Source organism: Phascolarctos cinereus, unplaced genomic scaffold (genome assembly GCF_003287225.1).
Source record: "Phascolarctos cinereus isolate Bilbo 61053 unplaced genomic scaffold, phaCin_HiC Scaffold_3;HRSCAF=262, whole genome shotgun sequence".
NCBI classification, from domain to species: Eukaryota; Metazoa; Chordata; class Mammalia; order Diprotodontia; family Phascolarctidae; genus Phascolarctos; species Phascolarctos cinereus.
Genome location: NW_027555736.1, coordinates 45,359,086 through 45,372,220, shown reverse-complemented (window position 1 = coordinate 45,372,220; position 13,135 = coordinate 45,359,086). Strand labels below are relative to the sequence as shown.

Here is a 13,135-nt window from a genome sequence, read left to right as displayed (position 1 = left end):
CGGGTCTTAGAGCATTCCCACAAGCATACATATAAAAAAAGAGCACTACATAACTTCCAAAGGAAATGAATAACTTACCATCTGATAACGTTCGAACAACAACATCTTGTGTGGAGACTCCAGGACCATGTTTATTATAAGCTACTACTCGGAAACTATACTCTGTGTATTTTTTCAATCCATTAATGGTGTAGGAGCGACTTCCAACATCTACATCCTGTCCATAAAGGAAAATAACTCATACATACATATCAAGCCAAAATAAATACTGCAACTAAATAAATCTCCTAGACAAAGCACATTAACTATGTTTTGTGTGGTGAGGCACTGATTTTTCTTTTTATATGAAACCACTTCTTGATAACAGATGGTGATGGAGTATAAATGATGATGACTGGGAATACTGCTTCAGGTTTAGCAACAGTTCACTATGATTGGTGAAAAATTAAAGATTAAAAAGTAGTAGGCAGAGAAAGAGTCTCTTCCTACATGAGTTCTCTATTTATTATTATTATTATTATTATTATTATTATTCACCAATATGAAACCATGTTATCTCTATACCTCATTTTTTATGAAATTGCCACCCAAGTGAATGTTCAGCATCTGGAATGTCATCATTGCCCTTATTTCAGGGAATTACTTTTCAGATGGCTACATCATACCTGCTCATTGTCTGCTCCCTTTTCCATGTAGTACAACTTGTAATTCTGAATTTCCCCGTTGCCAGATAAAGGTGTTTCCCACGTGACAGTTATTGAGGTAGGTGAGGTAGCATATGCTCGGATATTAGGTGCTGGGCCCGGGAGTTGGACTGAAATAAAAGTAATAAGAAATAGGGGGGGGGGGAGAGTAAATTCATTGAATTCATCAATTAATTTTTCTCTCATTAGTATAACACATGTCAAAAAATAAAACTTGGAAAGCAACCGGCTTGCCTGAAATGTGATTAGTTAGCAAACAAAGTTCTTTCTAATTACAAATCTATGATCTTAAGCTTTGAGATAAACACTCTTTTTTAAAGAGGAAGTACATTAAGTACCTTTCTTTGGTAGCAGATGATGAAAACTATTACTACAGAAATTATCTTACAGTTCACAAACATATTCCTTGTACTGTGACCTTTAACTGTACTGCATGTGCATCACGGACTTGTTTTCCATAGTGGAAGTAGTCAGGGTCCCTACATAATTTCTGGATTTCAGCATAACTATGCCATTTATTAAGGAACTGTTGAGTTGAAGAGGTATCGGATCTTGTAAATGATTAAGAGAAATAATTTCTCTTTGATTAGATGCAAATATTGTAGACTTAAAGCAAGCTCTAGAAGTCTAAAAGAGAGTTTTCCTGCAAAAGAACAATGTGTGATTAAGCTTTTTACATGACATTTTACAATGGGATTTTGAATGATTCTGTTCTCAATGAATGCCAAAACAGAAATAGTTTTCAAAAGGATGACAACATTTAGTTGACTAGTTTAACTGAAAAGCAAAGCAGAAATAGAATAGTGTAGGGGCAAAATAGTTAATCTGGAGTCTGAGAATCCGAGTTTGCGTCTTTAGCTTTGCAACTTACTATCTATGTGATTTTTAGACAAATCATTTTCCTTTTCTGGGCTTCAATTTTCTCCTCTGAGAAAAATTCTTTATCTATCATGTTCATTCTACTTATCCATCATGTTTTAGCTTTATCTATCATTCTCTACCTATCATGCTTGAGAAAAGTAGACTAGACAATGTCTTACAATTTTTTTCAGTTTGGGCAATGAATGATTCTAAGATGTTAATATTTCTTTCTAATTTAGCTCCTCAAAAAAAATGTGGAGATAAACTGCAGAATATCATATTGTTCTGAACCATTTTATATGACATTAATTCATGGACAGCAGATTTGTATTGGAACTTGCATAATAAAAAATGTTACATGGCAACTTTTTCCCATTTGAAGTTTGAAATGTGCAACTGGTTCAAGATTATGTATAGATCCATACTTGTGCTGATTTTTTCTAAGAATATTTTTTAAAAATGACTCTCTTATGATAGTTCACAAACAGAAGCTTACTATTTATAGAAGACAATTAATAAAACTTCATTTCCAAATGGGCTTGATTTAGACACTGTAATCTTCTAAAGAAGTGCTAAATCACAGGATAATCAGTAATGATAAAGGATTGAGGTATAAACAATTATATGATAATTAGAAAAGTTTAATCAAGCACCCTTGTTCTGACAACCTTACTAATGGCACAATAGATATACAAAGAATCACATCTGTCTCACAAGTTTAAACCAAAGAAGGGCCTTAGAGCTCAATTGGGCCAACGCTCTCAGTTCAAAGAGTTGGAGTGACCCATTCAAAGTGACACAGCTCATCAGGGACAGGCTCTGGGCTTCAGGCTCTGCACACTGGGGAGCACGTCCTCCTGCTACAGTCCTGCCACCATTAGTCCTCTGCCTTCTTACGAGATCCAATTCCCACAGTTGCACTGAAACTGAAAATAGTTGTGGGAAAGTCCTCTGAACTCTTTCTGACATTTGTGGTGTATTACTACATAATTTGGCCATGAATTTCATTTGACCATAATTGTCCCATACAATTTGGATTATAAGCGTCCTGAAGTTAAAGATTGTCCTTCTTCATTTCCCTCACGGTGCCCAGGACCGGTTTGAGTATACCAAGGACTTTTTCATACCAATGGACTTCTTCATACCAATAGCTTCAATGATGTTGGTAAGTCTTACCCTCGGGCTGAGTCTCTACTCGCAGAGGAAGTGATCGTTCTCCGGAACCATGTCTATTTTGTGCCACGACTCTGAAAATATACACCGTCTCTGGCATCAGGTTTTGAATGGTCACCTGCATTTCCCCTGGATGGCTGGTATTTTCAATCCGTTCACTTTAGGAAAAGAATTTAAGAAGATAAAAGGCAAGAAACACAACATCCATTGGAAATTATCTAAAATATGCAGATTCATTTTCATTATGATTGAACAAACATTAAATGTGAAGTGTCTTACACTCAAAATAACACCCAAACTTCAAATAACAGGCAGTGTTTATGAGGAGAGAAACTCAGAGCAAAATGGGGTACTGTGTCAGACAGAAATGTTTAACACATCTGCTAATCTGCTGGGAATCATTTTTACTTGGAGAGCTCAGAAGCTGCTAATACTGACACATAATCTTGATTTCCATTCTGAAAAGAACAGGAACTGTATTTGGCATTGTGGATTTTTTTTCCCTCAAAATTCTATTTTATTTCCATTTCTAAATTCTCTCCCTCTTACCCTCTGTACCCACTAAGAAAGCAGGAAAAATGAAACCCATTACAAATATGTACAGTAAAACAAAACAATTTCCCTCATTAGCCAAGTGTGTGTCTCTCTCTCTCTCTCTCTCTCTCTCTCTCTCTCTCTCTCTCTCTCTCTCACACACACACACACACACACACACACAGAGGTGTGTGTGTGTGCACGCGCATGCATGCTTTAATCTGCACACTGAGCCCATTACCTCTCTATCTGGAGGTGGAAAGCATGCTTCATCATGAGTCCTCTCCAGCTGTGGTTTAGCCCACTGTATTTCAAAGCTGTTTGTTTTTACAATCTTGTCGTTGTATAAACTGTTGTCTTGGTTCTGTGATCACTTTATTTTGCATCAATTCATAAAGACTTTCCATGTTTTTTCTTTTTCTTTTTTGTTTTTGTTTTCTGGTGAGGCAATTGGAGTTAAGTGACTTGCTCAGGGTCACACAGCTAGTGAGTGTTATGTGTCTGAGGCCGGATTTGAACTCAGGTCCTCCTGACTCCAGGGCCAGTGCTCACTGTGCCCCACTTAGTTTCCATGTTTTTCTAAAACCATCCTCTTCATCATTTCTTATAGCATAATAGCATTCCATCACATATACACATACTATTACTTGTTCAGACAACCCCCAATCGATGGGTACCCTGCCTCATTTCCCAATTCTGTGTTACCAGAAAAATAGCTGCTATAAATATTTTTGTACATATGGTCTGTTTTCCCTTTCTCTGATCACTTTGAGAGTATAGACCTGGTAGCAAGCGTTGCTGGGTAAAAGGGTTATACAGCTTAGGGGGTTTTGGGGACCAGATCCAAACTGATTTCCAGAATAGTTGGACTAGTTCACAGTTCTACCAACACTGGTTTAATGGAACTGCTTTCCCACAGCTCCACCAGCATTTGTCATTTTCCTTTTTTTATTCACCTTTGCCAATGTAATGGGTATAAAGGAGATTCCTCAAGCTGTTTTAATTTGCATTTCTCTAACTATTAGGAATTAGAGCATTTTTTCACATGGTTATAGATACCTTGGATTTCTTCTTCTGAAAACTCACTATTCCTATTCTTTGACCATTTATCAGTTGTTGTAGTTGTTGGGACTTGTTTTGGTATGCAGTGTGAAATATTTGTCTATACCTAGTTTCTACCAGATAGCTTTCCAGTTTTCCTAAGCTTCTATAGCTTACCCCATTATGGATAATGTTGGCTCTTGGTTTTAGCTAGATAATAAAGATCACAGAAAGCTCCATTTATTCCTATGTTTTCTTTGGGCTTTTATTTTTTCAAACAGAAATGGGTGTGTCTTGTCAAAAGCTCTTTCCTTATTCTTCGTCAAATAGTGAGCTCGTACCCCACTAGCTGGGATCTTTTATCAAAACACTCAGCTACTGTGCTTATTTGCTTCTGTATTGATAAAAAAAAATGTTAGGGCTGCATCATATGATTATTAATATTAATTTGTATATTCCTTTTTGTTTAAAATCCTCACTTTTTCATTTTGTGTACATAAAAACAAATATACAAACAAACAAAACCCCACCACTTCTAGGAATCTGATCATATTCCAGCCCCTCCCAAGGTCTAGTTTGGTCCTCTGTTTATCCCATAAACAGAAGCCAGACTTAACCATCTGCATTATTACAAGTCATCCTTGCTCCTGGCTTTTCCAACTAAAAGTTTGGGGTGACCTGGCTCACAAAAGAGAAACTTAACAAGGCAGATCGCTGATGGAGCAGTTTTCTCTGACCAGATTTCGAAGGGCAGCTGGAATCTCATGACCATGATTCCATTCTCAGCTTTACTCCTTCCCCTCACAGGAGGACCTGAGAACTCTTAGCCCACCTCCTCATTCAGTGCCAACAATCAGGGTTGCCTTTTGCTTGTTGGGAAGACAGATGGGGGATTTAAACTGGCTTGGGACACTTCCTTGGGGTCCTTGGTCACAAAGAGAGAGAGACCGCTGGTCTCAATTTATTGATTATTTGCTGGCCTAATTAATAAATTGATTTTTCATACCCAGAACTTTGTCTCTCGGAATTTTATATGCCACAGTTGTCTATCTAATCTACTCCACTTATCAATCTCTATTTCTCACACGGTATGAAATTGTTTTAATGATTGTGGATTTGTAATATATTTTTAGATCAAGTACTGCTAGGTCCCCTTCCTTTCCACATTTTTCCCCCTTGATATTCTTGACCTCTTAGTCCTCCATATAAATGAAATTATTTTTCTAGCACTCTAAAGTAATCATTTTGTCGTTTGATTGTTATAGGATTGAATAAGTAAATTAATTTAGGCATTACTGCACTTTTATTACATTGACTTGGCCTGCCTACGAGCAATTCATATTTTTCAATTATTTAGATTTCTTTGTGTAAAGCATAGTTTATAATTGTGTACATGTAGCTTTTGTGTGTATCCTAACAGATAAGGTTACAAAGTATTTTTTTAAAGTTACTTGAAATGGAATTTATTTCTGTATCTTCCTGCTTGATCTTGTTGGCGATATACAGAAATACTGATGATTTGTGTGGATTTATTTTCTATCCTGAAATTTTGTTGAAGTTAACTGTTTCAATTTTTTTTAGTTAATTTTATAGGGTTCTCTAAGTAAACCATCATATATAGTGCGCAAAAATTGATAATTTTGTTTCTACTTTGCATATATATTTTCCTTCCATTTCTTTTTCATGCCTTATTGCTATAGTTTGCATTTCTTGCACTAAATTGAAGAGTAATGGCAACAATGGACATCCTTGTTTTACTCCTAATTCTATTGGAAAGACCTCTATAGCTTACGCCATTACAGATAATGGTGGATATTGGTTTTAGATAGATAATAAAGAACATTTAAAGAGAGCTCCACTTATTCTTATGTTTTCTAGTGTTTTGTTGTTGTTTTTTTTTTAACAGAGATGGGTGTGTCTGGTCAAAAGCTTTTTCTGCATCTATTGATAAAATGATATAATTTTTGTTATTAATATGGTCAATTATATTTATAATTTTCCTACTATTGAACCAGCCCTGCATTCCTGGTATAAATCCAGCCTGATCATAGTGTATAATGTGTATGATATGTTGCTATAATCTCTTTGCTTTTTTATTTAAAAGGCACTATTTTTCTAAGCTTGTGCCTCTTACTAATTTTTGGAAGGATTTCATTAGCCACAAAGGGTACCATGAGTTCTAGTCCAATTTCCATCTAGCAGATACAAGATTCTGGTGAACAACTACAATAGACTGAACCATGTATATTCTCAATCTGTTAGCTAGAAAGCTAAACATATGTGGCAAAAAAGATCAGCTAACTACACCGCTACAAAGCAATTTTGGCCAATTTAAAAAGGCCAGTTAAACGAGAGCATTTTGAAAAGGCCTAACAAACTCTATCCAGTAGATATCTTGAAGTCAATTCGTGCTGCTGGATTTAAATGAGAAAAGAACAAAACAAACAGACAAACTAAATTAGGGATTACTTTGAAAAGAAAAAGTTTCCAGAGTATTTCCTGGGCTTGGCATACATTCCGCCTAATATCCTAAACTGGGCACTGACGAGCCAACAAAGAACACATGCTGTGGGAGTCCTTCTTGTAAATGACCCCTTCCTTCTCCTGGATGGATGCCAACTTCCCTCCAACCCTCCCCCACGGCCCATCTCCACTACATCAGGAAGGAACTCAGAGATCCCCAAGACGCTCTGACCCTTAGGTCCATTTCTCCCTTTCCAATGGTAAGCACTTAAAAGCCTGTTTGCTCGTTCATTCGTTTGTTCATTCATTCATTCATTGGTTCATTTTCTACATGTATACCTCTACTTCCATGAGAAAGGAGTCAATGAAAGTGCAAAGTCCATAAGTGTTCATTAAGCACCTACTACATTCATACCACTGCACTAGACAATGGGGAAGCAAAGATAGAAAATGAGAGTAGGGAGATGAGGCATATATACAAATAATTATTATTTAAATTAGAAAATAAATTAAGTGCAAAAGCATCATAGTGGCATTTGATTTTGAAGGAGGAGAAAGATGTCCATACATGGAGATAGATTTCAAGCAAGGTAGCCAAGGCACAGAGGCGAGAAGGAGGAACACAAGGCTGAGATACATTGAAATAGATAGTGCAGCACACAGAATGCTGAAAAGGAATATGGGATTCAGTAAGGCTGGAAAGGCAGGTTGGAGCTGGTTACTGAGGCCTTTGAATAGAAAGTTGAGAAGTCTGTACTTTATTTGGTAGCCAATGAGAACCCACTCCGGATTTCTGAGCAGGAAGAATGACATGATTAGACTTAAGTGTTAAGAAAGTGACTTTGGCAGGGGTGAAAAAGCTCAGATGAGACCTGATTTGATCTAGGATATTTCTGTCCTCTAGAGAGGAGAGGCTGGAGGCAGTAGCCTCAGTTCAGACAACAAGTAACGAGAGTCTGAACTACAGTAGCGGCAGTGGGAGCTGAAAGGAGAGGAAAGATACGATATATTTTGGAGGGAGAATAAGTAGAATAAAGCAACTGAAAGCAACTGATTGAATACTGGGTGAGGAAGAGGGAAGGATTAAGAACGAATGATGTGGAGGCCTAGGTCTCCAGCCTGGGGAGGGGGCTGCTGGTCCAGGCTGAGAGAAACAGGTCAGTGGTAGGAATGTGCTGACATTGCCTGGTTGGATGAAGTGTAAAGGTGAAACACAGTCTGGTGACTGGCCTCTACCACTAAAGAGTGAGCTGGCTTGCCCATACTCAGGCACCAATCAAATGAACCGGGCCCTCAGGCTTCAACATGGACAATCCCAGGAACCAGGGCTGAGATCTTGACTAACCTGGTATAAAGGTCTAGCTCTCAAGGGCAGTGTGGAAAGTGCTGGTCCAGGTACAAAGAGCTCTCAGTTCTATTTATACAGCCCTAGTCTCTCTCCTGAGTTCTAGTCCTACATCACCATGTGTTTATCGAACTTTTCAAACATGGCCATCTCAAATGCAATTACGTCCCAAACAGAACTCATCAGCTTCCTCTTCTAAACTTCTCTACTATTTGAGGGAGCCATCATCTTTGACTCCTCTCCACTCAGTTGTCAAGTCTTGTAATTTCTTCCTCTATAAAATTCCTAAAATATGCCCTGCTTTTCCCCACTCCCCTCCCTTCGCTGAGGTCCTCATCATCTTTCCTCTGGAATACTATAAGAGCCCTCTGACAGGAGCCTCAGGGCTCTCCCCACTCTAATCTGTTTTCCACACAGCTACTAATGTGATTTTTCCTAAAGCACAGGTCTGATCACATTACACCCCTGCTGCCCACATTCCAGTGGTCAACTCGGAAGACCTCTATTTGGTGTTTAAAACTTTTCACAGCTTGGCTTTTCCCTTACCTTTCTAATCTTATTACATTTTATTCCTCTCCATGAACTCTTTATCCTGCAATATTGGCCTCTCCCATTCTCCTCAGCTGCTAACCAAACACACTAAGGTCACCTTTCATTTATTTGATATTAATCTTTCATGTACTAATTTACTTATGTTGTTTTCTCCACTGGTATGTAAGCTCCTTGACAGCAAAGACCTTTTTTTTTCTTTTTGTACTGAGTCCCCATTGATTAATAATAATTTGTCGATTATTGATAGGAAATGGAAGCTTTTAGCTAGACACTCAAAATAATGACCCTGAGAAATTATTTGCAATTAGCAAAAAAAAAATTAAATTGTAATGTAACTACCTACTAAAATGGGTGACAGAAGTTTTCAAAAAGGCCTGGGCATTCTTATGTATCAAAAAAAAAACAAACTCTCAAAGTAAAATTAAAAAACCCCACATGATTAGTCTTTGGGAATTATTAACCATAAAAAAGAAACATTTGGATCCATCTACTGAGGAAGAAAGTAGGGGTCTCCCTTAGGATTATGCCCAAATTAGAGACCTGAAGCAAAAGGGAGTGACTAGAAACTATTATTCTGAGCAATACATATTTTTATTTTACTATGTTAATAGTTAATAATACTCCTTTCATTTATAATTGTTTCCATACAAAATCTATCTCTCTTACCAACTTTCAAAAATAGAAAGTTTTAATTTACTAAGGAAAAAAATGATACGTAAAACCAAGGGAAAAATCAGGACAGAATCACAGAATCTGAAAGGCTGAAGGGACCTCCATGGACATCTCCTTCAACCCATTTACACGGACAAAAGAAATCCTTACTATCTCACACTCCACAAATGGCTGGCCAGCCTCTGCTTGAAGATGCCCAAAGAAAGGGCCATCACAGCCTCTCAAGGCAGCCTATTCTATTTGGGAAGAAGTTTAATTGTCAGGAAGTTTCACCTTACATCGAACTGAAATGTGCCTCTCTGCAACTTCCTCACACTATTCTTGGTTCTGCCCTTTGTAGCCAAGCAAGACAAGTCTGATCCTTTCTCTATGTGATGGCACCTTCCTGTGCTTGAAGACAGCTCTCATGTTTCCTTCAGGCTTCTTTTCTCCAAGCTATACACGCTCAGTTCCTCTGACCAATCTTCACCAGGGAACCAATGCCCCTCATCCTGCTTGTCCTTCTCTGGACACTCACCTAGATTGATCATCACTGTTCTTAAACCACAGCGCCCAGACGAGAACACAATGCTTCAGGGGAGGCCTGACAAAAGCAGGGATCAGTGAGACTGTGCCCTCCCTATTCCTGCAAGTACTGCCTCTCCTAATGCAGCCCAAGCCGACATTAGCTTTTGTGGCTGCCATACCGCACTGAGGATTCATAGTGAGTTTGCAGGTCCCCAAACCCCGCCGCCCCAGATTTTCTTCAGAACAGCTGCTGTCTTACCAGGCCTCCCCAATATTACATTTGTAGACTTGTTTTTTCATACCCAAGAGCAAGACTTTGTATTATCCCTATTGAATTTAATCTTAATGATTTACCCTACTGTTCTAGCTTATTAAAATCATTTAGATCTTGACTCTGTCCTCAATGATATCCCTTCTACCTTTGTGTTTTCTGCAAACTTCATGAGTACATTATCTATACCGTTATCCAACTCACTGAGAAAGGGCAGAGATCTCTTGTATATTTCACCGGAGACGTCCTGCTAAGGAGAACCATTAATAACTATTTTCTAAGTCCAGAATTCAACCAGTTATGAATCTGTCTGACTGCATTATCATCTAATCTTTATCTTTCCACATTTTCTGTAAGAATAGTACGGAATAGGGCAGCTAGGTGGCACAGCAGATAGAAGGCTGGGCCTGGAGTCAGGAAGACCTCAGTTTAAATCTGGCCTCAGACACTTACTAGCTGTGTGCCTCTGGGCAAGTCACTTAATCCTGTTTGCTTTAGTTTCCTCATCTGCAAAATGAGCTAGAAATGGAAACAGCACGTTGCTCCAGTATCTCTGCCAAGAAAACCCCAAATGGGGTCACAAAGAGTTGGACACAACTAACAAAACAACATAAGAAGTTTTATCAAAATTTATGCAAAAATCTAGAAAACTATACCCATAGCATTTCTCTAATCTGCTGGTTTAGTAATTTGTCAAAAAAGGAAATTAGCTGAGTCTAGCATGACCTGAAAGAGCCATGGTGGCACCTGAATTAAAGATGTTTGAATAATCAAGCTTACTGGCCTACAGTTGGCAGACTCTGTTCTCTTCCCATTCTGAAAAGTAGAATATTTGCCTCTGTCAAACTTAAAGAATACATTCAGAAGTTCTTAATCCCTAGAATTAAAATCTTTATTTTTAAATTTTTAATAATTTATTCTGATTTTTGTCTTTCACTGAATCTTACTTAGGCTTAGACATCTAAAGGTGTTAATTTGTCTTACTGTTTATGTGTCTTATACAACTCTTCAAGATGATTCTCCTACTCTAATTTTTTTAGCCAAGTCTTTAATCCTACCTCATATTTATTTACCACCTTTCTCTAAGAAGGTAGTGTCTTAACATCTAATTAATTTTGCAACATCCCTGAGAAGTGAATAGGGAGAAACAAAAGAAACGAAAGATAAAAGGAAATCTGCAAATGTCATATTCTCTTTAGTTAAAACCTCCAACTTGCCCAAAAAGTTGAGATGGGAGGAGAGGAAGAAGGAAACACTACAAAGTTATCTGTATGTCCTGAGTGTTTTCATATCAAAATCGCACTTGTAACAAACGACTTGTATACGCTGAGTAGTATTATATAATATTATTTCTCTTATTTGGTCTGAAAATTCAGGAAGACATAATTTTTTTAAATTCTAGGATTAAAAAAGCTTTTAAAAGATTAGTCAAAAATTTATAGCCTTTTAAATACTTGCCAGAATTCAGTGCAAGATGAAATCAACTCTGAAGCTCATACCTCCTCAACACCTCTGCCCCTGGGTTTCTCCTTTCCTCTTATTGGAAAGGGTGGAGATTTTTAACACTGAGGAGCTCCTCCTTTATCTTTTATCTTTTAATGGGGGCACTCAGGTTATTTACTTGTCATCATTTCCCTTCCTGCTGACCTCCCCGATTTTATTTCTGATCTCTAGAAATCCATCATTCTGCAAGATGAAATCAACTCTAGAGGCAGCTACATGGCACAATGGATAAAGCACTGGCCCTTGAGTCAGGAGGACTGAGTTCAAATATGACTTCAGGGGGGCAGCTAGGTGGCGCAGTGGATAGAGCACTGGCCCTGGATTCAGGAGGACCTGAGTTCAAATCCAGTCTCAGACACATAACACTTACTAGCTGTGTGACCCTGGGCAAGTCACTTAACCCCACTGCCTAACCAAAAACAAACAAACAAACAAACAAAAACCAAATATGACTTCAGAAACTAGCTGTGTGACCCTTGGCAAGTCACTTAACCCTGACTGCCTCCCTCCTACCCTCCTGCTCCACACCCCACCCCCGAAAAAGAAGATGAAATAAACCCTGTAAATCTCACCTCCTCAGATCGCATCCCACCCTGACTAAAGGACTTTATCGTGTTCCCCCTGGGTAATCTCCTTTCTCCCCTTTCAGCTTTCTTTTTAAATGTGTTGTCTCCCCCATTAGATTTGGATCTTCTTGAGGGCAGGGACTATATTATGCCTTTCTTTGTATACCCAGAACTTAACACTGGGTCACGCACAGAGCGGATGCTTAATGAATGTTTACTGACTTGACTGAGTATACAGGTGGGCAAGGTATTTGGGGTTTTCTCATTCTCCCCTTTTTTTCCTACTCTGCTTTTTATCTTTATAGCAGAAGTCTCAAATTGTTTCTAATTGCCCATTATCCCCAGTCTGCTTCTGGCCCATAAGGATTGCAATCCTCACCTATCTGCTGCTACTTTGTATTCTACTGATACAGCTATGTAACTTTTTAAACAGCTTATACATTGTTTTGCTAATTTGATTATAGGTTTTTGTCAATGTCTGAATAAAAGAAAGTAGAAATGCCTTGCAGGATATAATCTTAAATGTTTATCTTAGCAATGCTATGACAGAACAGCCTTGGTTAAAAAAAAACATAAAAGTCTGTAATTTTTGAGAGGTAGCTTTTCAATAAAGTTTGAAATATGTTGATAATGGCCCACAGAGTATCAAGTAAGATTTGTAGCATTAAGGATAACCAAAAAAGTTAGTCAACAAGCATTAATAAGCTCTTGATATATGTTAGTCACTAAGTCCACAAAGAAAGAACCATTTCTACACTAAGGAGCTCACACTATGGGGGCAGACAGCACATATAAGATTATGTACATACAAGGTATAAACAGGGCAAATAGGAGGTAGCCTCAGAGGGAAGGCCTTCGGGGTGGGGGGAGAAAGGCCTCTTACACAAGGTGGGATTTTGAGCAGAGTCTTGAAGGAAGCCAGGAAAGCCAGAAGATGGAGGTG

At 38.2% G+C, this 13,135-nt stretch overlaps 1 protein-coding gene across 1 annotated transcript in view; it reads right to left on the bottom strand.

The window, feature by feature from the left end:
• NEO1 (neogenin 1) overlaps positions 1-13,135 on the bottom strand; it is a 291,634-nt gene that overhangs the window by 75,236 nt on the left and 203,263 nt on the right. The window contains 3 exon segments of the mRNA XM_078150794.1: positions 79-217; positions 666-814; positions 2,742-2,896. Coding sequence (XP_078006920.1) covers positions 79-217; positions 666-814; positions 2,742-2,896 — 443 coding nt within the window.